Source organism: Haliotis rufescens, unplaced genomic scaffold (assembly GCF_023055435.1).
Source record: "Haliotis rufescens isolate VD_foot unplaced genomic scaffold, xgHalRufe1.0.p SCAF_12, whole genome shotgun sequence".
Lineage (NCBI taxonomy): Eukaryota > Metazoa > Mollusca > Gastropoda > Lepetellida > Haliotidae > Haliotis > Haliotis rufescens.
Window position 1 is genome coordinate 17226984 of NW_025963802.1, and position 25139 is coordinate 17252122.

At 40.4% G+C, this 25139-nt stretch overlaps 1 protein-coding gene across 1 annotated transcript; it reads left to right on the forward strand.

Annotated features, from left to right (window-relative positions):
• Positions 1-492: 492 nt before the first annotated feature.
• On the forward strand, positions 493-24523 carry LOC124145690 (arylsulfatase B-like). Its single transcript, XM_048393404.1, has 9 exons — positions 493-855; positions 928-1199; positions 2285-2471; positions 10403-10635; positions 10845-10956; positions 17685-17780; positions 18370-18613; positions 20188-20339; positions 21255-24523. The coding sequence occupies exons 2-9, from the start codon at positions 954-956 to the stop codon at positions 21518-21520; spliced, it is 1536 nt and encodes a 511-aa protein (XP_048249361.1). The 5' UTR covers positions 493-855; positions 928-953; the 3' UTR covers positions 21521-24523.
• Positions 24524-25139: the final 616 nt, after the last annotated feature.

The window sequence follows — 25139 nt, forward strand, 5'->3', positions numbered from 1 at the left end:
AAATTGGCAGTACTTTTTACTCTATGACGCTGCTTACTACTGTCTACAAACTAAAAAAGTTGGAAGAATGATGTTTGACGATAAATAAAATCTCACCCTCGTGTCTTTTGATATCAAATATCATATATACACTGGCTGATAAAAGTGGAAAAACTCGAATCAACACTCGCTGATACAAGTGGAAAAACTCAACGAGTGTTTATATATTTGATATCAAAAGACACGAGGGTGAGATTCTCTATATAATATCCTCTATAATAAAATCACGCCCCTAGATCTAGTAGTGATGGTGGTGGTGGTGACCAAGGTGCGTATTTCAGTAACATACGAGTTATCTCCCTTTACCCAACTCATTTAAAGCTCCTTCCCAGCGCGTGACACCTTTGTTGCACTCGCGGTAGAGAGTTCCGCGAACGGGCTATCGCTGTGAGGAGATTGAACTCATTTGTAACCATTCGCATCAATGGCAACAAGCATTTCACATGAACTCATAACTGGGTACATGTATGCGGTTGTACGAACTGCTACGTTGGGAGACCTTAGCTATGCTGAGATGATAAAAAAATGCCCTTCTAAATTTGTGATTATTCACTGTGGAAAGGACATTTTCTGTACGGAAGAAAATGAAATCCCCTCATTCCCTCAAATCACTCATTACACTGTGCCACTCAAGCTCCTCTCAGCGATAGTACGTTCCCGGAGCGAGAGTGTAACGATGGTGTCACGCGCTGGGAAGGAGCTTGTGTGCCACTGAGTAGCGCTGCTGTGGAGTTCGCATAAGTCACATGATCAAACATTGTCACATGATCACAGCCGACAGGCTTTAAAGTTAAAACAAATGTGGGCGTTTGTTACATCTTGAGCTCCGTGTGCGAAATACGCATCAGTCGGAAAGCGCACGTTAAATCTCCAAAGTAAGTAAGTAACATCTTGAGCTAAGTATCGTGACAAAGATGCATCTTTCAGAAGTGTTGCTTTTCTGTGCATGCTGCACTGTTTTGTCAGCGACGTCAAGTCGCCCAAACATTATTTTCATCCTCGCTGACGATTACGGATTCCATGATATCGGGTATCACAACTCGGAAATAAAAACTCCAAACCTTGACAAGCTGGCTGCAGCCGGGGTGAAGCTAGAAAACTATTATGTCCAGCCAATCTGCACCCCCACACGGAGCCAGTTCATGTCAGGGAGGTACCAGGTAGGTCAGTCATACCCGTAATAGTTGTCGGCGAACGCAAAGGTTTTTGATCCACTAATTAATGCACTGACAATAATTCCCCTCATATTTGTTGTCATATTTTCGGATAACCCTCCCGAGGTCCTTGCACTTTAGTCATGACCCTTCTTTAAAGGACAAGTTATCAAAATGCAAAAGCATTAATTATTTTATATCAAAATGCCATTTTTACATCTGCATACACCGCGAAGTTTTCAAATCCACAGGATTAGTTTTGACTATTGTACGACTCATTTGGTAGTTGTGTGAGTGGGTGGGGGGGGGGGGGGGGGGGGGGGGCGGGGGTCATCTGTTATGAACAGTCCAAGCATTGTTTTTATTGTCAGAACAGACACCTATCAGATAGGTATGTCTTACAAACATGCATGTTTCAATTTCATAAACGTGAATAATTCCAAAATACAACACTCTTGTATCCATGCAATGGGAGTGCAGTGGATACTTTATGCTTCCATTCTTATTTTGCTTGTGTATATTAACTGCCGGGCTAATAAAAATGAAATGAGAATTGGTAATAGTTATGTATGATGTATAACGGGTATCAATGTTGTGATTTGGACCTTATATACAGTCTTTCTGTGACGGTTTTCAGCCTAGTAACATTTCGATAGTATTTGTAATTTGGGTGTCAAAGCAGATTTTCAAGTTTATACTTACTCTTGCTCGGCCAGAGTTTTACACGACTCACAAAATGTATACGTCCAGTATGCACAAATGTGGAGAATGGACGCAGAGAAAAAATATACTGCATCCCGAAGGACACACAATGGTATTCATTTTACCTACAGCACAGCAAGAGTAATTATGGGATAATGTTATTTCATCCATCAAACATGACGACTGTCTGCAGAATTATTGATTCATTCCAGGCTCTAAAGTTCTTATCAAAATGTACTAAACACAACCCCATTTCCTTACTTAACAGGACCCTCATATTGCCTGCAAGAATCCTTAAAATTAATTATTGGGAATTTCCTGGACCCCCTCTTTTGTTAGTCAAGTTAAAACCCTGCTCAGCAGTTAAGTTTTGTCTGTTTTAATTTCAGATTCACACTGGCTTACAACATGGCATCATCTGGGCGTCCCAGCCCAACGGCCTGCCGCTGGATAGCGCCACAGTTGCAGACAGGATCCGAGCTGCAGGGTATTCCACTCATGCTGTTGGCAAATGGCATCTGGGTTTCTACAAGGAAGAATACCTCCCTACCAACAGGGGATTTGATTCATACTATGGTAAGGAAAGCAGTAACCTGTAGGTGTGACTGGGGGCACGGGTGGCCCAGTCGTCTAAGGCGCCGCGATTCGCTGTGCAGAGTTGCGTCCCTTGGGCATGCCAGAAACCTATGATTGTGGGTTCAAATCCCAATTATGTTTCTAGGTTTGTCAGCACCATACCCGCATTCGTGTGTTTCACCGAAGTGGTAAACGTCCGAGACCTGCATCACTTAATTCGGGCTTTCCTCCCACATTAAGCTGACACGTCGCGATATAACTGGAATACTGTTAAAAGCGGCGCTAAACCAAACTCACTCACTCACTCAATGTAGGTGTGACTTGTGATGAATAAAACTCCATGAAATTAGGAACAACTGTCAGGGTTGACTTTATTACTCGTTGGTCATTAAATAAAGGCAATCTAAACATGCTAAAGATGTTCAAATATATACTTTTATTTTTTTTGCAATAACACACAAAAACTCCAGATTTGCGTAATTGAGGAGAGGGCTCATCAGAAAAACCCACAAAAATGAAGTCTATCCTCATTATGATATCACCCAATAAATTGAAAGCTGATTATCATTTATTAATGTCACTTGTGGATTATTATGTATTTTTCATATCTTACGAAAACAGAAGATCATGATAAGACTGAACATGCTGATGAATGAACAGCACATTATGTAGTTATAATGTTGAACACTATCATTTTATGGACCATCTATACGCTATGTGAAGCGATATTAGAGAATCTCACCCGAGTGTCTTTTGATATCAAATTATATCAATACGAGTTGATAAAAGTGGAAAAAGTTCGAGGCTTGCCGAGGAGTTTTGCCACTTTTATCAACAAGTGTTGATATATTTGATATCAAAAGACACAAGGGTGAGATTTGATTTATCATCCAACATCATTCTTCCAACTTTTTCAATTTGTAGACAGTAATTAGCAGTGTTTTCAGTGTAAAAAGTACTGCTAACAGCTTCAGTAGCAGAGCCATTAGTGATGTCATTTGATTGTGACATCATGGTAACCAGTGACGTCACAATGGTCTGCAAAGCATTGTGATGTAATTTCATTGCAGCGATATCTACAGTGTAGATGTTGATCTCATCCAAGGATATCACCTGTGGGAGCCAGTTTTGGATGATAAGATGCCTTACACATGATACAGAACAGATTTTTAATCAGAAAAAATTAATTGGCCCCGAAAATTCAAGAAAAAATAATTATGCTTCTGAAATTACCTACCACAAAAAATACATTGTTGCAGGGTGTTTACTTTAAGAATTATTCACTCTGAGTTTTAAATAAAAGTATATGATTTTGTGGCTGTAGTTTCCACAGACATTACATGCTGCAGACACTGACAAAACTCTTCAGGCCCTCATTTTAGAAACTGCAGCTTATTGTGACAAATTGACATGTAAATTTACTGAAGGCAGTGAGGACAGATACGAATTTGAAACTGTGGGCCTGACACGAGATCGACCTGCCACTGGCCTGCAGGCAGGCGTTTATTTCCAATACTGACCATGACTGTTCTATATTCTTATCAAACAGGTAGATAGGTTGTTGATAAAATGCTCAGGCGACATTGTTATCAAACAAGTATATCTATACTACAATTGTAATTAAGATGATTATCAATACTATATGTAAAGGTTCACGACCCGAATTCGGCCTTGGTAGGAGCTGTAATACCTGAGCGGTGTAGTGCGTGCAGGTCAATTGTTAGGCCAAGGGACGAAAGACTTGGGGTGTTACTTTTCAACCTATCCCCTCGGGACCGCAAAAATAAAATATGTTGTTTTTATTTGATATCTATACACCTATTAAAGATGGGCTTATCTAACACTTGCACCAACCTGTGGGTGATGTACACTGTCACAAACCATGTGCTCAGTTAACCTTTACTTCATCACCTGTCCTGGTGGCTCAGTAAATCTTTACTTCATCACCTGCCCTGGTGGCTCAGTGACCCTTTACTTCATCACCTGCCATGGTGACTCTGTGAACCTTTACTTCATCACCTGCCCTGGTGACTCTGTGATCCTTTACTTCATCACCTGCTCCGGTGGCTCAGTGACCCTTTACTTCATAACCTGCCATGGTGACTCTGTGAACCTTTACTTCATCGCCTGCCCTGGTGACTCTGTGAACCTTTACTTCATCACCTGCCCCAGTAGCTCAGTGAACCTTTACTTCATCACCTGCCCCGGTGGCGCAGTGAACCTTTACTTCATCACCTGCCCCGGTAGCGCAGTGAACCTTTACTTCATCGCCTGCCCCAGTAGCTCAGTGAACCTTTACTTCATCACCTGCCCCGGTGGCGCAGTGAACCTTTACTTCATCGCCTGCCCCAGTGGCTCAGTGAACCTTTACTTCATCACCTCCCCTGGTAGCTCAGTGAACCTTTACTTCATCACCTGCCCCGGTGGCGCAGTGAACCTTTACTTCATCACCTGCCCCGGTGGCTCAGTAAACCTTTACTTCATCACCTGCCCTGGTGGCTCAGTGAACCTTTACTTCATCACCTGCCATGGTGACTCAGTGAACCTTTACTTCATCACCTGCCCCGGTGGCGCAGTGAACCTTTACTTCATCACCTACCCCGGTGGCTCAGTAAACCTTTACTTCATCACCTGCCCCGGTGGCTCAGTGAACCTTTACTTCATCACCTGCCATAGTGACTCAGTGAACCTTTACTTCATCACCTGCCCCGGTGGCGCAGTGAACCTTTACTTCATCACCTGCCCCGGTGGCTCAGTAAACCTTTACTTCATCACCTGCCTTGGTGGCTCAGTGAACCTTTACTTCATCACCTGCCATGGTGGCTCAGTGAACCTTTACTTCATCGCCTGCCCCAGTGGCTCAGTGAACCTTTACTTCATCACCTCCCCTGGTAGCTCAGTGAACCTTTACTTCATCACCTGCCCCGGTGGCTCTGTAAACCTTTACTTCATCACCTGCCCTGGTAGCTCAGTGAACCTTTACTTCATCACCTGCCATGGTGACTCAGTGAACCTTTACTTCATCACCTGCCCCGGTGGCTCAGTGAACCTTTACTTCATCACCTGCCCTGGTGGCTCAGTGAACCTTTACTTCATCACCTGCCATGGTGACTCAGTGAACCTTTACTTCATCACCTGCCCCGGTGGCGCAGTGAACCTTTACTTCATCACCTGCCCCGGTGGCGCAGTGAACCTTTACTTCATCACCTGCCATGGTGACTCTGTGAACCTTTACTTCATCACCTGCCCTGGTGACTCTGTGATCCTTTACTTCATCACCTGCTCCGGTGGCTCAGTGAACCTTTACTTCATCACCTGCCCTGGTGACTCTGTGATCCTTTACTTCATCACCTGCTCCGGTGGCTCAGTGACCCTTTACTTCATCACCTGCCATGGTGACTCTGTGAACCTTTACTTCATCGCCTGCCCTGGTGACTCTGTGAACCTTTACTTCATCACCTGCCCCAGTAGCTCAGTGAACCTTTACTTCATCACCTGCCCCGGTGGCGCAGTGAACCTTTACTTCATCACCTGCCCCGGTGGCGCAGTGAACCTTTACTTCATCGCCTGCCCCAGTAGCTCAGTGAACCTTTACTTCATCACCTGCCTTGGTGGCGCAGTGAACCTTTACTTCATCGTCTGCCCCAGTGGCTCAGTGAACCTTTACTTCATCGCCTGCCCCAGTGGCTCAGTGAACCTTTACTTCATCACCTCCCCTGGTAGCTCAGTGAACCTTTACTTCATCACCTGCCCCGGTGGCGCAGTGAACCTTTACTTCATCACCTGCCCCGGTGGCTCAGTAAACCTTTACTTCATCACCTGCCCTGGTGGCTCAGTGAACCTTTACTTCATCACCTGCCATGGTGACTCAGTGAACCTTTACTTCATCACCTGCCCCGGTGGCGCAGTGAACCTTTACTTCATCACCTGCCCCGGTGGCTCAGTAAACCTTTACTTCATCACCTGCCTTGGTGGCTCAGTGAACCTTTACTTCATCACCTGCCATGGTGGCTCAGTGAACCTTTACTTCATCGCCTGCCCCAGTGGCTCAGTGAACCTTTACTTCATCACCTCCCCTGGTAGCTCAGTGAACCTTTACTTCATCACCTGCCCCGGTGGCTCTGTAAACCTTTACTTCATCACCTGCCCTGGTAGCTCAGTGAACCTTTACTTCATCACCTGCCATGGTGACTCAATGAACCTTTACTTCATCACCTGCCCCGGTGGCTCAGTGAACCTTTACTTCATCACCTGCCCTGGTGGCTCAGTGAACCTTTACTTCATCACCTGCCATGGTGACTCAGTGAACCTTTACTTCATCACCTGCCCTGGTGGCTCAGTGAACCTTTACTTCATCACCTGCCATGGTGACTCAGTAAACCTTTACTTCATCACCTGCCATGGTGACTCTGTGAACCTTTACTTCATCACCTGCCCCGGTGGCTCAGTGAACCTTTACTTCATCACCTGCCCTGGTGGCTCAGTGAACCTTTACTTCATCACCTGCCATGGTGACTCAGTGAACCTTTACTTCATCACCTGCCCTGGTGGCTCAGTGAACCTTTACTTCATCACCTGCCATGGTGACTCAGTAAACCTTTACTTCATCACCTGCCATGGTGACTCTGTGAACCTTTACTTCATCACCTGCCCCGTGGGCTCATCGGGAAAACACTGGGGTACAATACTCAACATGATATATGTAGTTGTAGGTTAAATTCATATCATGGAATATTCATTTCAGTTCATTTTAATCTTTTAACTTTTAACCAGTCCAAATATTAACCTGATTTAATTATTTTTTAAAGTTAAAAAAAATAACCTGGAGACAGGTCCTTTTTGGTCTTATTTGAAAGAAGTAAAACCTGAAAAGTGGTCTTGGTAGGACAGTAAGACCTCCCTATGTATCTTAAGTGTTGCTCAGTCTTTCAACTTGTTTGAGTCCAAGTACTTCCTCAAAGGAGAAACCCCAGTATGGAACAATGGGATGATGTCACTGGAGGTTTATAATGTCATTTGTAACACATCCCGGTCGTTAACAGATAAAAGCCACACAGAGGTCTTGGTTGTTCTAGATCATGAGTCCAAAGGAGAAGAATATATTGTTTGAAGCACCTGAAGCAGGTTATATTACCTGAGCCAGTCTTTAGTTTATGTCAGAATCTTCCTCATGGGGATTCCGGGCTAGAATTGGTCTCCAGCAAACCAAGCTGTCATAAGATTAACCAGCCCTGGGAGTCAAACTCAGTGACTTGGTTGAATTCGTATCATTGTACCCTGATCATGGATCATTGCTCACATTATCAATCAGCTGGAATACATCTTCCCTAAGCAAGAGAGTTAACTGACTTTAAAAGTCCAGTTTCCACCCTTGCTGAACTTGGCTGGGCTTGATCGTAGTGGTTATTATGAGTTATGTCCCTTCTAAGCCTCTCCTGTGGACCAATCAGATTCCATCACTTGCACTTGTTTCAAACAAAACGGTGGCGCCGAGTCAAGACGATCTGATCGATAATCAAGATCTATGTTGTGATAAAACATAGCACCTTTATTAAAAACATGAAAAGGTTTGGAAAATATCTGTTGACAAAGAGTTGGCGGTGCACATGCTTTGCAAATCCTACAATCGACCGAAATCTGCGCTACAGTATACGAACCAGATTTCGATTTCATTGCACGATTTTGATTGGACTATGCATAGACTCCAGCCATAATGTAACTCCATAATACCAGCCTAGTTCTGCAAGGGTGGAAACTGGACTTTTAGAGTCAGTTAACTCTCTTGCCTCGGGTAGATGGATAGAATATTGCTGAATATGGGATTAAACAGCAAACAAATAACATGAATATACCAGTGCATGTGAGTGTTTCAAATCCTGTTTCAGTGAATTGTCAACAGTGATTGCATAAAGCCAATTGATTATCTGAATGTGTGAAAGCAGCTTGCTTCAAGTTCAAGGGTACCAGATGATATAATGTGCAGGCTGAGTAGTTTGCCTATTGCTCCAGTGGCAGGTGTAGTCACTATTATGCAGAGCTTCAGATGGCTCTCAGTCACCTGTAATCGACCGATAAAATATCAATTTGACAGATGGTTTGTGCAACTAGTTTGACTTTTGACCGATAGAAATGCAAAGCATGGCATCATATGTGTCGATATTTCATCAATTAAAAGTAAATAGTAACGATTAGTCCTACTTACAGTATTGATTTTACAGAACAATGCACAGCCATAATAAAATCGTAATTAAAATTCTGAGCAATGGGTGTCTTTGCATCATACTTTCTGTATCATAGGGAAATGCTGTCAGGAGCTATTGTGACTTCGTCATGCGCTTTTCTTATTGCTAAGTTCGATGGCCAGATCGTATATATTCATCCAATCATGAATGGTATTGCATTGATGTTGTTATGGTTTGGTTTTTTATCTTTCAGACTTATTGACTTTTGCCACTGACTTATTACATTTCTTGGGTCCAAATCATTGTCCTATCCACAGATTGTTATGTCAAAATCACTGTTATTGCTGAAAGATTTGGGAGAGTGACACATAGAGTAGAGAAATAAAGTATTGTTATTATCAGAAACATTTTGTAAACATGGTAAAGTTGAAGATAACATGATATTTCTGATGAATTTTAGAGATAAATATGCATGAATACCTCTCAGTTATTGACTGCTCATTTCACCACCATGAAAGCGACAGGTAACATATCTCTACACTGAAAACACATTATCCCCTAGTTTGATACCTTTCATTCGAAACTGAACTTGTTACAAATATTTGAGTTTGAATCAGTGAAAATATACACATGGTCCTCAAAAGAACAAATTTACAAAAAGTTTAATAGAACATACCACATACTTCAAATATTGCTAAGCAGTATGCCATTTTCCCCAAAAAATTGATATATTTCTTGTTTTACCATAATTGAAACTGAGTTGGATTTTGAATCATTACTAGACTATTTATATGCATGTATCCATATGCAGCAAGGTAGGTAACAAGTATATTATCATCCTCAGTGATTTATACCCCATGAAGATCCGGGGTAGAATAGGTTTTCAGCAACCCATACTTGTCGTAAGAGGCAACTAACGGGATCGGGTGGTCAGGCTCGCTGACTTGGTTGATGCCTGTCATCGATCCCAATTGTGTGGATCTATGCTCATGTTGTCATGATTGACTGGTCCAGACTAAATTATTTACAGACCTCCATCATACAGCTGGAATATTGCTGAATGAGGCATAAACAACAAACAAACAAAGAAACAATCTTTTATATTAGCATTCTGTTATAATGAATACCCTGTAACAATTAACTACAGTTAATGACACAGTTTTGATTCAAACAATATTCTAAAAACATGCCACATACAAAGGTGTCTCCCAATTTTGTGGATTGATGCTCATGATGCCAATCACTGGATTTTCTGGTCTAGACTCGATGATTTACAGCCTGCCGTCATATAGCTGGAACAGTTCAGCGCTAAACAACAAACAATCAGATTACACTTACGAGCAAGAGACATCCTGTGTTATGATAAGACCAGTTGATGTCACTTCCAAAACAAGTTTGGCTGGAGTGAGTGAGTGAGTATGGTTTTACGCCGCTTTTTGCAATATTCCAGCAATATCACGGCAGGGTACATCAGAAATGGGCTTCACACATTATACCCATGTGGGGAATCAAACTGTGTACTTCGGCATGACGTGCAAATGCTTTAACCACTGCCCCAGTTTGGCTAGAGAATGGGTTCAGGGTGTTTATTGTTCTAGAATGAAGGCATAATACACTGGGTGCATCCAGGATGCTACATTGTGGAAAATATATATTTATCAAGTTTTTTCACATGTTGATTTTTTTTATCCTGTCATGACCTCAGTATTTTCATTACCCCTTTACAAACCGACTTTCCTCAACTTGCAGGCTACCTGACAGGCAGCGAGGACTACCTCACACACAAGCGTTGCGACAACCACAATTACAGCCTTGGGGACATCTTTGAAGACCCCAATACTTATGGTAATCTCAAGGCCGATTTTTGTGGCCTTGACCTTCATGATGATACAAAGCCTGTTTTCAATGAGACCGGGCACTATTCAGCACATCTGTTCACAGAGAAGGCTATCAATGTGATCGAGAATCATGAGGAGTCAAAAGTAGGTGCAAGTTCCATTGAGATTGTTTTATTTCACTTCTTTGAGTTCCAGAAGTTGCTGTGAATCTTGAAATTAATGCCACTGCATTTGTGTGGTGACCTTGTCTTCCAGTTTGAATGTGTAACACTGTGACCTCAATGTGTAACAGTTTGACTGTTTCTTTTGGGTATTTCTTTGGCTTATCATGCCTTTTTCTTTATTTTTTATAGCCATTCTTCCTGTACATGGCCTATCAGTCTGTGCACGCCCCCCTGCAGGTTCCCAGCAAATACTTGGACCAGTACAGTCATATCCAGGACATGCAGAGACGCACTTATGCTGGTAATATAATCAGAAATATTATCTTTCATAGTGCAGGGTTTGAAATTCCTGTATTGGAGTGGCAATGGAATGAATAATATTAGTTCCTGGTGACTTAGGTGCCCTTAGAAATTATTTTTTAAACCAAATACATTGTGACAGTGACATTGTATGAAGCCTCAACTTGACGCCGAGTTGGAAGTACGCATGCTTTGCAAAATCTGAAATCGGCCAAAGGCTGCACGGCAGTTTACGAGCAGGATGTCAATCTCGGTACATGATTTTAATTGGACTCTGCATAGACTCATTAGTCCAGCCAAACTATAACCAGATACTTCTAGCCTAGTTCGGCAAGCGTGGAAACTGGACTTTTATAGTCAGTTAACTCCCTTGCCTCGGGAAGATGAGTGCGTAGGGGTTTACATCGCTTTTAGCAATATTCCAGCTATATCACAGCGGGGGACACCAGAAATGGGCTTCACACATTGTAACCATGTCAGGAATCAAACCCAGGTCTTCGACGTGACGAGCTAACGCTTTAACCACTAGGCAACCCGACAGCCCCTGCCTCGGGAAGATCAGTGAGTAGGGGTTTACACCGCTTTTAGCAATATTCCAGCTATATCACAGCGGGGGACACCAGAAATGGGCTTCACACATTGTAACCATGTCAGGAAACAAACCCAGGTCTTCGACGTGACGAGCTAACGCTTTAACCACTAGGCAACCCGACAGCCCCTGCCTCGGGAAGATCAGTGAGTAGGGGTTTACACCGCTTTTAGCAATATTCCAGCTATATTACAGCTGGGACTCGGAAAATGGGCTTCACACATTTTACCAATAGTGCAGGGGTGGACGAAACAAACCGGGGCCTTCAGTGTGACGAGTGAACACGTTAACCACTACCACCACACCATGCCCCTTCATCCAGACAGCTTGACAAGTATACAAGAGTACAATATATGCATGCATTAAGCCCTTGCTTGGTGTCCTTTTTGCTGTTCACGGCTCATATGTTCAGAACCTGGTTATTTTAGTGTCATGTTAAGTCCGTATGAACCATTTAAATATTTAACCACACGTTAGTACTTGAAGAGTAAATATTTTATATGAGCTGAAATCTTGTTAAAGTAAGTGTGCATTTATCAAATTTTACTTTTCCTCCTTTCCTTCATTCATTGGAAAAGTTTATGTTTATGTTGACACATGATACCCTTTTCTATTTTAGACACGACCTTGAACTTTTATGGAAGAATGTGTTTGTCACTGAATGGAAAATTCCATGAAAGAGCAATAAAACAACGTTGTATGACCTTGTAATATTCACAAAATATGAGTCCTACTATCACATTAACCCATCCTATGATGCTGAAAAAAATTAGAAAAATTATGAATACCTTAGTTCTCGCTACCGCTAAACAAAGATCTGAGGATGACCCATTATGGGTCACGTCAGACCAACCTTGTGCGAACTTTGACCGACCAATGGAATGACCAATCAGAAGGCAGCTTTTACTTGCTTTACGCCACTAATTTCAATTTGGCGATTACGCTTCGAAACATATTTTGACAAATTCTCGATTACAAATTTGAAACCTGAACAAAAGAACATTCTGGAATGGCTAATAGATGGTCTAGATTGTATGGATTCAGTCGTTAAACCAGTAACTATCATTCGGAATATCCCATGTTAAAGTTTTCGAGGTTGCATGATTAGAAATCACATTCCGACTGTCACTTTCATAATCTGGTAAGCGAAGCTCTGATTGATCGGATGAAAGGTCTTTCAGACGTAACCCCTAATGGGATGTCTCAGATCTTTGTTTAGCGGTAGCGAGAACTAAGGTCTGATTTAATGAGATTGTATTTGTCACTGAATGGATAATTCCATGAAAGAACAATAAAACCACGTTGTATGACCTTGTAATATTCACAAGATATGAGTCCTACTATCACATTAACCCATCCTATGATGCTGGAAAAAATAGAAAAATTATGAATACAGATTGTTCAACATAATTTTGTGAATCAACATTATAACACAGGATCTTACACTGCTATATTAACTTTGAGCCCAAAGTCTGTATATTTCGCAAGAGTCAGTATCTGCTGTAACAGTGGATACGTAAAGTAATGCTATTCCAAGAACTTATGACATAACTGACTTGTTCACGTGTATATATCACAAATTCAACTGTTATCGAAGATTGTTCATAAGAACTCTTCCACTCCTCCCATGCCTTTTAAATGTAGAGGTCAAGGTCAGTAAGGTAATTCATTGTAAAGCAGTAGTAAAATGTTTCTTTATTTTTTAAAAGAAATGAATAATTCAGTTACACACAATCAAGACAAAACGAATAGTCAGTGAACAAACAGATGCAGTCAAGATAACTTCAGACTCTTAGATTTGCAATGAAGTCAAAATGGTGTTGATGTTAGTGTCTTCCAATTTCAACACATCAGTATGGCAAAAACATTCCTGGTTTATTTAATTTGTCATAAGCATAAATGAGTAAAACTAGTGCAGCTGCACTCTCCTCAGTCCTTCTGAAAAAGTCTATCAGTTACAGGAAAGAATTCTGTCAGGAGAGCTTGAAAAACAGGAAATGGAAAAATAGAAACTGAACCTACAAATTCAACTCCTTGAGAAAATACTGCAACATGATAATATAGGAAAGTTCAGTTTACACTGTTACTCTCCCTGATGTAATAAACCTGTTGTTTCATTGCCATTATTTTGAATTATGATGTCATATATTTTAGATGGAGAATAACGTATTGGTGATATGATCTCTAATGCCTCGTCTATGATGCGTCATGTGTGTCTACCATGTCTTCTGTTGGCTGTTCATCTAGGTTGTTGGCGATCGGGTAGCCTAGTGGTTAAAGCGTTCGCTCGTCGCTTTGGTTCAATTCTCGACATGGGTTCAATGTGTGAAGCCCATATCTGGTGTGCCCCGCCATGATATTGCTGGAATATTGCTAAAAGTGGCTAAAAAACATCCTCACTCACTCACTCATCTAGGTTGTCACTGTCTCCTTGTTGCGGCTTATTCAGTAATATTGGTATGTTCGCGAGGACAACAAATGCGAGGACAATCCCACATCTTGCACATCCTTATCTATTGAATAAAAAGAAATGTTTGTCTCAAATACATAAATACAATATTTCACATTAACTTCAACATTTTAGAAACAGCTTGTTCACTACTTGGAAGTATCAGTTTTACTAGTCAGTTGATATGATAGTCGGGCTTCTTTAAATACTATTTGTATCTGCATGTGATCTATGTAAAACATACTTTATGGTTCTTGTTAAGCACACTACACAGTGAGTCCAAACTTTAAAGTGATGAAAAATCAAGATTAGATGGAAAAATGTCGTCAAATAATGTTCAAAATTGGATATGCATATTTACCTCAGTACATCTTTTCCTAGACTAACATTTAGTCTCAGAAATCTTATATTACACAATATCCTTCTTGACTCTAAAAATTAAAAAAAATCCCTATGCTGTGGAATAGAGCTAGCTAGAGCTGGCTAGACATGCTTTTGTATGCGTTTCTAGATTATTTTTTCATAAAATAAATATATTCCAAAGTCAGGGTGCAGGACTAATCTTTTTCCTTCGAGTAAATGTTCTTTCTATTGCAAGCTGTCATGTATCTCTGCTGAGCATTGCCTTGTGGAGTCACGTGATGGAGAAAAGGCCTGCAAGGATATCCACTGTCTCCCAATAGAAAGCCATCTGATATTGACATATGCAATCTCTCACATAAAGTATAGAAGTATTCACATTAAAGTGGAGGTTTTAAATACATGGCTGTTATGAGCTGATTCCGGCCATTTAACACACATTTGTAAATTTACTTTAAAATAGGCAAAAAATTCAGACATTAAGAATGTTCAGAATGGATAAATTTATTTCCATCATTAGCATATATATAATATTTTAAACTATATTTTCTTAAAACTAATTACAGCCTCTTTACACTGTTTAAAGCTATGCTGAAAAAATATGATACTAGGTTACCTTTCTAGAACATCCCATTTGTATTTTTTTAGAGCAATGAGAGCTTTCGCGTAAACCTTCCATTATTCATCATATTCCGAATATTTTTAGTACATATTTTTATATACCATACAAGGCAAGCTACTCTTATTGCAAAAAGGGACAATACTCAAAAGTCAAATGTCACAAGATGTGCCTTCATGGTCATACACTGCCATTATGTTGATACTGTGGTATCCTTTCTGAGTAACTGATTCGTCTGTGGTTGGTGCCTGATTACATATAACATATGCGTACCTTTCATGCATGCTAGGACACTTGGACACCTACCAAGGGTGAAGACTTCATCTTGAACATGAAGTATAACATTCTTGTGTTGGACATTTTATAAATTCATTCTTCCTTATAACAGAAGCATCAGTCACATCTGCTATAGCACATGAAGCTGTACTTCTGTCCACAACCATTGTATAACCAATCACTTGAAGCGAAACTACCCCTTGTGTAAAAACTGAAAGCTATCATAAGTTGTTGCTCGATGTTTAAAGCATGACTACGTTGTATAGGACCCTCAAAATCTTCCCTCGGTGTATTGACAGATTCACGTCCATATCTGTACGTATCCCAAAGTTCACTGTCTGTGTAGTACATTAATGCAGAATTAACAGCTGTTGCCTCGCATGAACCTATGCAAATGTGTAAGTGGCACTTGGCCTAACCATGATCGCCATTTTGTGTAAAGTATTTAACTGTGGTCAGAAGCGTGTTAACCTGGCCCAGGTGGTTAATGATTATCAATACATAACAATTATTGATTCATGTGCTGTTGAGAAGTTCTGTCTTTGTGTCGTTAGTTTTGATAGATTGCTCATGATAACAACACCTCAGTCAGATGTTTCAACAACTGTATATAAGAGATTAGATACCTCTTATTTTGATTTGGAACCGAGCACTTTGGTTGGTTTTGAATATGCATAATTTGACCCCAATTTTGACAGACCATGCTGACTTGGTTGACAGTTGGGTAGAGACTGGTTCCATGACAATTGCATGGCATGGAGAATGCAAATGTTGCAATGTTAAACCCAATTCACCCACTTCCTTGATCACATGGTTTGATGCTAAGGCTGGGACGGGTAACTCGGGTACTCGGGTCGGGTTGGTCCTGAGTAGGACCAGGGTACCCACTGGACTACCCGGACCCGTTGTTTATAAGTCATGTGATATATTGGTTAATGACAAAAATTATCTGAAACTCTATGTTTACGCTATAAGTCACTAATGTTCCCATTTCTTTCCGTCAATGGAACCATTAATTTTTACTTTTATATGTTTGAATAAAGATAAAACTTCATGCAGTAAACTTCACTGTATGCATGACCAGATAATTTTACACGTGTATCTAAATACATTTTGCCAGGCTAAGGTCAAACATTTTCAAATCGGACAGTTTGTACCTAATTCTAAATATCTACAGCGGGTACCCGGGTAGGTTTGGGTAATAGGGTGGTGGTTACCCGGGTAGTAAATTTGGACTGATCCCAGCCCTATTTGATGCACATGCTTTTGAGTGAGCCATCTATCTTGCATGTGCTCTCTGCATGTAATGTGTGTTTTAACTCAAATATCCCTTTGCTCCCTTCGAATGGGATGACTATTAAGATGTATTTTTCCGGAACATGGTTAAAAGGAAGCAAATATTTCTCATGCAATAACATTTACTTTTACCCATTAAGGAACTAAGTTTGGTGTCTCAAGTGTTGTATGAAATATGTCATTATGCCTCTCAAAAGTTGGTGTAGAATAGCATCCTTAGAAATTTGTGTTTTAACTTGTCATCAGAATTTGTTGCTAGTCCTACTTGAATGAGACAAAAATGTGTACTGCGTTTACATTTCTTTCTGTTTTATTCAGTTTCAATTTGAAGCAAAATTGAAGCATTGAGAACTGGTTCAAATTTAGCCATCACATGTTACCAAAACCGGGCTTGATTAAAGGAACTAGATTTAACTTGCACCAGGTGCATGTTGACATGAAAATCTAGTTGCACCATACATAACCTGGTTGCACCCTGATAAACATAAATTTATGTGATTTTTTATATAGATATTTGTATCCCGCATCATTAGATTGTTGCACAGGAATACTGCTATTAAAAGTAGAGTTGTATGTTTTCAGAAACAGATCCTACAAGGGGGTCAGAGAAAAGATATATTCCAGGATGTTTTTTGTGAATTCTAGAGGCCTGATAACCAAGAATATGGGGAGCTGATGAGACTAGATGCAACTAGGTTTTCATATTAACACATGGTTACGACTGCATTTCAAACACCTCTGCATATCAAACACCTTGTCAACAAATGTACAAACTGTACTAGGGCTGTCAGTATCAAAATTTGGGTACAAAATGTCCGATTGGGAATTGTTTTACCAGAGCCCAAAAACTATTTGCATGTGCTCAAACATATAAAAGTCTGAAGGAATATGTGCACAATCAGAAAAAATGCAAACATTCGTGACCTGTAGTGTAACCATGGAGTTTTATTGTTATTGTCATTAAACAATATATCACATGACCAACCACAGGTCTAGGTAGTCCTGTGGGAACCAAGGTCCTTCTCGGCACCCACCCGACCAGAGTACCCGAGCTACCCGTCCCAGCCCTAAACTGTACAGATGTGCTTGGCAAGGGTAAAGAAATTGTTGCTTATTTGGTTTTCCTATTTTCTACTGCAGGGATGACCTCATGTATGGACGAGGGGATCGGGAACATCACTGCAGCTCTCAAGGCTACTGGCCAGCTGGAGAATACTCTCATTGTATTTTCCACTGGTAAGTAATGTTTCTTTTGAATCTGTATCGCCCACAATGAGCTTTGTGGAACTAAATTATCTGTCCTTAGTGGATTAATTTTCAGTTCAGACACATGGTGGGATGTTAATGATATACTTAGTACGAGGCGGCAGTTCCTGCTGTGCAGAGTCGGGCAACAAATAAACACTTTTTTACACAAGTTCGGTCAGAGGCTAGTGCTACCGGTGGGGCAAGACATGCTTATCCTTTTCACATCGTTCTGGTGTTAGCACTGATTTTCAGGAATCCAGTCATATAATTTTCTCTGCGACTAGTGCTAGTTTGACTTTTACTCCCAGTGGAATCTGTTTCGGCGGATAATTGAGACTGGTTATTCTCTGTGTTGATGTGTTATATCCTGTGTATTCTCAGTCTGTCACTCATCATGTTCATACCACAGCCTGGCTCAAGTAAATGTGTTTTCTGGTTGGTGAGATTTGCTAATAATTGTCTACATGTTCACCGGCTATATTAGGGCTCGGAGACTAAAAGTATTTTTGTTCAGGATTAGGTAGTGTTGTGTGAGTTATTATTTTCTGAACTATTTTTCAAAATACTTCTTTTTCAGACAATGGTGGTCAGATCCATGCTGGAGGGAACAACTGGCCACTGAGGGGATGGAAGGCGTCATTATGGGAAGGGGGGTTCCATGGTGTGGGCTTTGTGTATGGTGAGATGCTGAAGAACAAAGGAACTGTCAATCATGAGCTGATCCATGTTTCTGATTGGTTCCCCACATTGGTGGGTGTGGCTGGTGGGAACACCAATGGAACAAAGCCTCTGGATGGATTTGACCAATGGACAACCATCAGGTATGCAAGTGTCGACATGGATTTTCAAGTAAATCAAGGATGTCAATTGAGTATATTATGGTGCAGAAAATGGCACCAACTTAAGTGTTGAGAAGTTTTTCAGCATTATTCCAGCTATATGACAATGGTCTGTAAAAAATCTAGTCTGGACCAGAAACTTAATAATTGATATCATAGGCATCAATCTACGCAATCAGGATACGATGACAAGCATCAACCAAATCAGTCTGACGACCTGATCCCATTAGTTGCCTCTCACAATCAAGCAAGGGTAGCTGAAGACCAATTCTAATTTGGATCTACACTTTGGCTAGAATTGGAATGTCACTTCAGCAGTTTTTAGCAGTCTCATTAATCCTTCAGTTAGGACTTCAGTTCACAGGTAATGTGTCTGACAAGTTCGTAGAATAAACAACACCTGAGTTTTCATAGTGCTTAAATGAATATTTATGTAGTTGCACCTTGCTGTTGGGGTGGTAAACACAACAAACACATCCAACAAAATTAACACATCCATTGGATCCCTGAATATTATTCTTAACACAAGATCAATCCAAGAAAATACATAAAATGACAAAATGCCTGATGTATATACTTCAAGTGTAATCTGGCAACTGCTCCAGATCACTAGAGAACAAAGGTATACCTGTGGTCAGCTGTGAGTGACCACAGAGAACAATAGAGTAGTCCAAGCGCGGGGTGGGATACTAAGTGCTGTGGGTGAAAAGCAGGCAGTGGTATGGTCAGTCAAGGCTTGATAAATAATAGACCAAATGAAACAGATAAGCTATGGTATTAATGTTTAAGCTGAAATACAATTATATGGAAAGAGTGGGACATAGTAAATAAACTCCGTACTTAATCCAAATCTGAAATAGAATGTATATAAAACTATGGCTAAAATAGAATTAAAACCTACTTGAATGTACAAAATATCAGTCTGCCACATTTACCAGGGGGGTTTTACCTTAGATTGTTACTCATAATATCACCCATTGGTAATGGGTCAGGTACATAGGGGCCACATTGATATAGCTGTTACAAGATAAAAGAAAATTAAATTTAGTTATTACAGGTAAAAATACTACATTATGTCATGAGAGTTTTTATTCCAACAAACAGATTAACATGAAAGAGGAATTAGATAATGGGTCCGAATCAATCATTCTTCAGTGTCATGGTAGAATGTACATGTATATAACCTATGCTAGCAGATCCAGAGGAGCATGCACTTGGGTGGACACACAAAGGACTTGAGTGACCATAGACATGGAAAGCCATGAGACAAAAGATAATGTGAATTTTAAATGTTCATTGCCCCTACCTTTTGCTGAGGTTGTTTTGAATATTGAGGTTTCAAATCTGCAGTACAGGGTTAGAACTACGCTCAAAAGCTTCACTAGCCCCGGTAAAGATAAAATGACTTTGTAATGTTAAAACAATGGGGAAATTTGTACTAGCCCGAATGAATTTGTACTAGCCTCGGACTTGCGGGCTAGTGTTAATTTCTAACCCTGCAGTAACATGCCTCACATATAGGAGGAAATTATCATGTTTATTTGCCATTCTCCCAGTGAAGGTGAGGCCAGCCCCAGGAAGGAGCTCTTACACAACATTGACATCATGGCGCATCCCAAGGGAGAGAAGCTGTATAACAACACCTTTGACACACGGATCAGAGCAGCTATACGAGTAGGAGACTGGAAGCTCATCACTGGAAATCCAGGTGTGTAGACACTCACCAATGCTCATTGTTGCTTGCTGTAGTTGGTAACAGGTGTCCATTGACAATTGATTATATTGGACACATCTCAGTGTCACCTGTTCCTGAGTACACTTATAGCATATCAGAAATGGTTCAATAATTATGCATGCAACAGTGTAATATTTTTTTCTGACCACCTACATTGAATTTTGGACCAGACAGTTTGTAAACAAATATTCCTAATGGCCATAGAACATAGGTTATCAAGGTGAGAATGTTTTAAAATAACGTGACACCCATAACATTTGAAAAATACCTGTGTGGCCCAAGGATCTAAATGGTATGTGTCTATATATAAACTGCACCACTCGCTTGTGCCAGGATGCATTGGTCCTGAGTTCAAATCCCAGATTTTACCCAGTTATAATCTTTGGTTCCTCTGCACCATATCATGCTCATGTGCTGTTTTGCTTTTTGCTTTCATCCAACCACTTTTCTAGTTGACTCAGGCAATACAAATTGAGTCCTCCATTCTTTATGGTACCCAATCCTGATGGCAGCTTGGCATTCATAGTAACTTGGATGAGTACCCATCTCAGCATTAGCAGATTAGGTGTGCATCATTTCGTAGATCATTGTGACCCTATTGATTGATGTTAACAGAGTCCAACCCTCTGGGGATTAGGGGTCATAACCAAATCCCTGTCGCAAGATATTGTGAGCAAAGATGACAGCAATCATCCAAGCAACCGAGCCAGACCACCCAGTCCTTTGGTCATCTCTTTCTACCAGCACAGGTTGCTAGGGACCAATTCTAACCCTGAATCCCTACAGGTGCTTGCCTGTTCCAGCCCCTGTCCCATAAAGCTGATATAATACAGTACGTCAGAGTATGTCACACATGCAATCACTCACAGATTCTTCTTCAATGCCCAGGAAACAGCAGCTGGATCCCGCCTCCACATCTCAGTAAGGAGATGGTTGTTGACCAAGGTGATAGCAAGAAGAACCTATGGCTGTTCAACATAGCAAAGGATCCAACAGAACACATGGATGTGTCAGCCACAAACCAGGACATTGTTAAGAAGATGCTGGACCGACTAGCCTACTACCAGAGCACAGCAGTACCCCCTGTGTACCCCCCTCCTGACCCAAAGTGTGACCCCAAACTACACGGAGGGGTGTGGGGGCCATGGGAGTAACCATAATTTACCACACACTCGCCTATTGAAGATAGGGGCAGGGCAGGTGGTTCATGTTGTCTCTAACTTGATTTATGTTAACATCCTGATATAAACTGTTGTTGATTAATTGAAAAAAACACAGCCGAAAGTAACCAAGTCCCTTGTAAGTGTAGTTATAGCTCCTTTGAAATGTAACTGGATGCTTCTTGGACATAACATTTGAATCAGATCCGTAATATTACCTTTGAAGATCAATCCTTTAGATATGACTTGCAGCCCCTTTGGAAGATGACTCAACTTTTTTAAATGTAACTTGGTTGGTAGTTCATTACTTTGAAATTGAACTTGGGTCTACTTTGGCTGGTTGCTCGATTCTTTGGAATTGAATTTTGATCTTCTTTTAATGGTAGCGTGATCCTTTGGATATAACTAGAATCTTGTTTGGATGGTACCTCGAAACTTTTGAAAGTACCTTGGATCTTCTTTGAATGGTAGCTTGACCTTTTCGAAAGTAACGTGGATCTTCTTTGGATGGAAGCTTGATCCTTTGGAAAGTAACTTGGATCTTCTTTGGTTGGTAGCGTGATCATTTGAATGAAATTTGGATCTTCTTTGATTGGTAGCTCAATCCTTAGGAAAGTAATTCGGATCTTCTGTGGTTGGTAGCTCAGTGCCGTGGAAAATAATTTGAATCTTCTGTGGCTGGAAGCTCAGTGCCTTGGGTTAACTTGGATCTTTGTCGTTGGGAGCTGAGTGCTTTGGAATATCACTTGGATCTTCTTTTAAGGTTGGAAGCTGAATCCTTTTGAATATAGTTTGGGTCTTCTTTGGTTGGAAGCTTGATCCTTATGAGATATTGATTGTTAATCATTTCATGCTGGGAGCTATATATGTAATAGTATCAAAAGTTAAGAATACTTATATACACATACCTCTTAAATTGTTTGTGTGCTAACCTACTTATGCTTGTTAATCATGGAATATTTCATGTTTTTGTATAAGGTGATTCACATATGGGCATGCATATCTATATCACAAGAGGACTATATCACAAGAGGAAACTCGAGCTTGCCAGTATTCTTAATGATGCTCTCACAATGAACTAATGGTGATAAATCATACATGTTGGTATTCTGTAGACTGCCTCCGTGGCCGAGTGGTAAAGAATCTGCCTGGAGAGCGGAAGATCAGGGCTTCGATTCACCGTCTCGTCATCCCCAAAAATGGTTAAAAAGATGGTACTTTTTGTTACCCTGCCTGGTGCTCGGCATTAATGGGCTAAAAGAAGGACTGGTCAGCATGGAGTCAGTATACTGTGTCTGAGGGATGTTAATGTTAAACTGTGGAATGGTATCTCAGTGGGCAGCACTATAAAATTCACTTCAATGATTCTTCAAAACATCATTTATCAGTTGCATAGAAGACTACATGTCGTAAGTGTCCATGACAGACAGGTACGATATGTTCACATAATCCTGACGCTATGGCCTAAATGTACCTAATTCTCAAATCAGCCTACATGTAAATGTAGCCAATGAAAGAGATAATAGAGCAATTAATAGAATGATGAAAGAATAACCTTGCATACAAGACAGTTGGCATTTAGATTCCAAAATTTGAGGCAAAAAGTGTCACCAACCAACATTTCCTTGGTGCTAGTATCTTGTTATGACACTGCCTGAATGTGTCATGACATGGTTAAACAATGTTTTATTTGTGTGTTGCCCTTGCACATTGTTATGGTTTGCTTCTAGACATTCCACAACCTCAGCAATTAGACATTCTGCCATGAATTTGGAAATTGCTCTAGTCTGATCAATCAGGGATTTCAAATCATAAGGGCTACCCCTAATTACAACAGTGTCTCACTGCACAAGGCTCCAAAGTTCACAAGAGATGTACAGTGACTTTTCAGGCCTCTAATTTCTTTGTTTTTGTTATTATTTATACAGTTGATTTAAAGCAGGGCTGCTCTAGTCATGACATCCAAGACTGCTTGTTTTTTAACCTATCCGTATTTTATGATTTATTACATTGAAAACCGTCTGTTACCATAAAGAAACAGTTTCTATTGTCAAGAGGACCATCTGTGGTTAGATTGTCTGACCTCTTTACACATTAATTGAATAAATAAGCCATGACATATCTATATTCAGGTGAAAGCATGAATGGATTGTTTAGCAGCTGTTAAAATACCTTCAGGCTAGTTGTTACTAGTATTGATTCAGATGCTATAATAAATTGTATTAATCTATACATGCTGAATTTTCTTGAACAATTGTGTCACAATATTTGATAAAGTGTTTTATTCCAGAAATATGATACTTACACAGAGATTTATCTAGGATTTTTAGCTAAGTGCCCCTGACAGGCAAATTGGGAATAATGAGTTATTTTTTCAATTTTTAAATTCAGGGGTATTTTGAGATTGCATCAAATGCAATAACATGAAACAGAGCATTAAACCCAGTTCCTAGTTATTGAATAGTAAATACAGGCTACTTCTACAAAGCCATAAAATTAATTATTTAAAATATATATTAATACCTGTAACAAGAAATCAGAAAGGTTTAGTTCCAAATTCAGAATTTTTCATGACATTTGCTGCAGATTTGGGGCCAAAAATCAGCCTCTGAGCACGTCTAGACAAATCTCTGTTGCAATACGGAAACACACTTGACTGATAATCTCTATGTATGTGATTTATTGATCTGAAATATGCTTGCTTTATACTGATACACACACTTTTATGTCATACATGACTTATTGCTACAATCAACAAACTTGAGGTTCGTGACATATCATTATGGAATATGTACATGGCAGCGGGTCAGTAATAATATTAAAATGTGTAGCATGTAATTGTTAAGAATCCTGAAGTTTACATTTTAGCAGTGCTGTGATGTGCCTTACATGGAGTGATAATGCATACACAAAGTTATTTTATTTACAATGCAAACTAGTCTTCATCCTTTTAATGAAATATATTCAATGTACTGACAATAAATTTACCAAACCTGATTTGGTGTTGATTTCATTGTTTTGGACAAAGGTAACATTTCATGATGGTAATGCATTTGGTGTAATAAAAAACAGTGATGATACCAGGTGTTCATGAAACAATGAGTGTGGTCTGCCCCACTGGGGGCACCTGTCAGAAACAGATGCATGGGGGAGTCAATTGCTTACCTGAAAAATACCTCATTTTTGTCACTAATGTATCAAATTTGGAAATGTCCTCTATATGTTTACCATCAAACCTTCTGAAAGCTTTACTGAGGCCTTGAATGTCATGACCCTGATCAAACAACTTTTGAGTATGACAATCTTTGAAATTCTCATTGAAAGAGTCTGCCCAACAACAGGCATCTATCAAGACTGAGACTCTTTTTGTGAGGAGATGTGGAGGACTTCCTGAGTCGGCCCTTCTGAATGAGCCGTGTCTGTAGTGGTGGTGGACTGGCCTCTTGGAACAATACGTCTGTGCCAACCTATAACGAAAGAGTGAGTGAGTTGGGTTTAACGCCGCTTTTAACAGTATTCCAGTTATATCACGACGTGTCAGCTTAATGTGGGAGGAAAGCCCGAAGTGATGCAGGCCTCAGACGTTTACCACTTCCGTGAAACCCACGAGCAC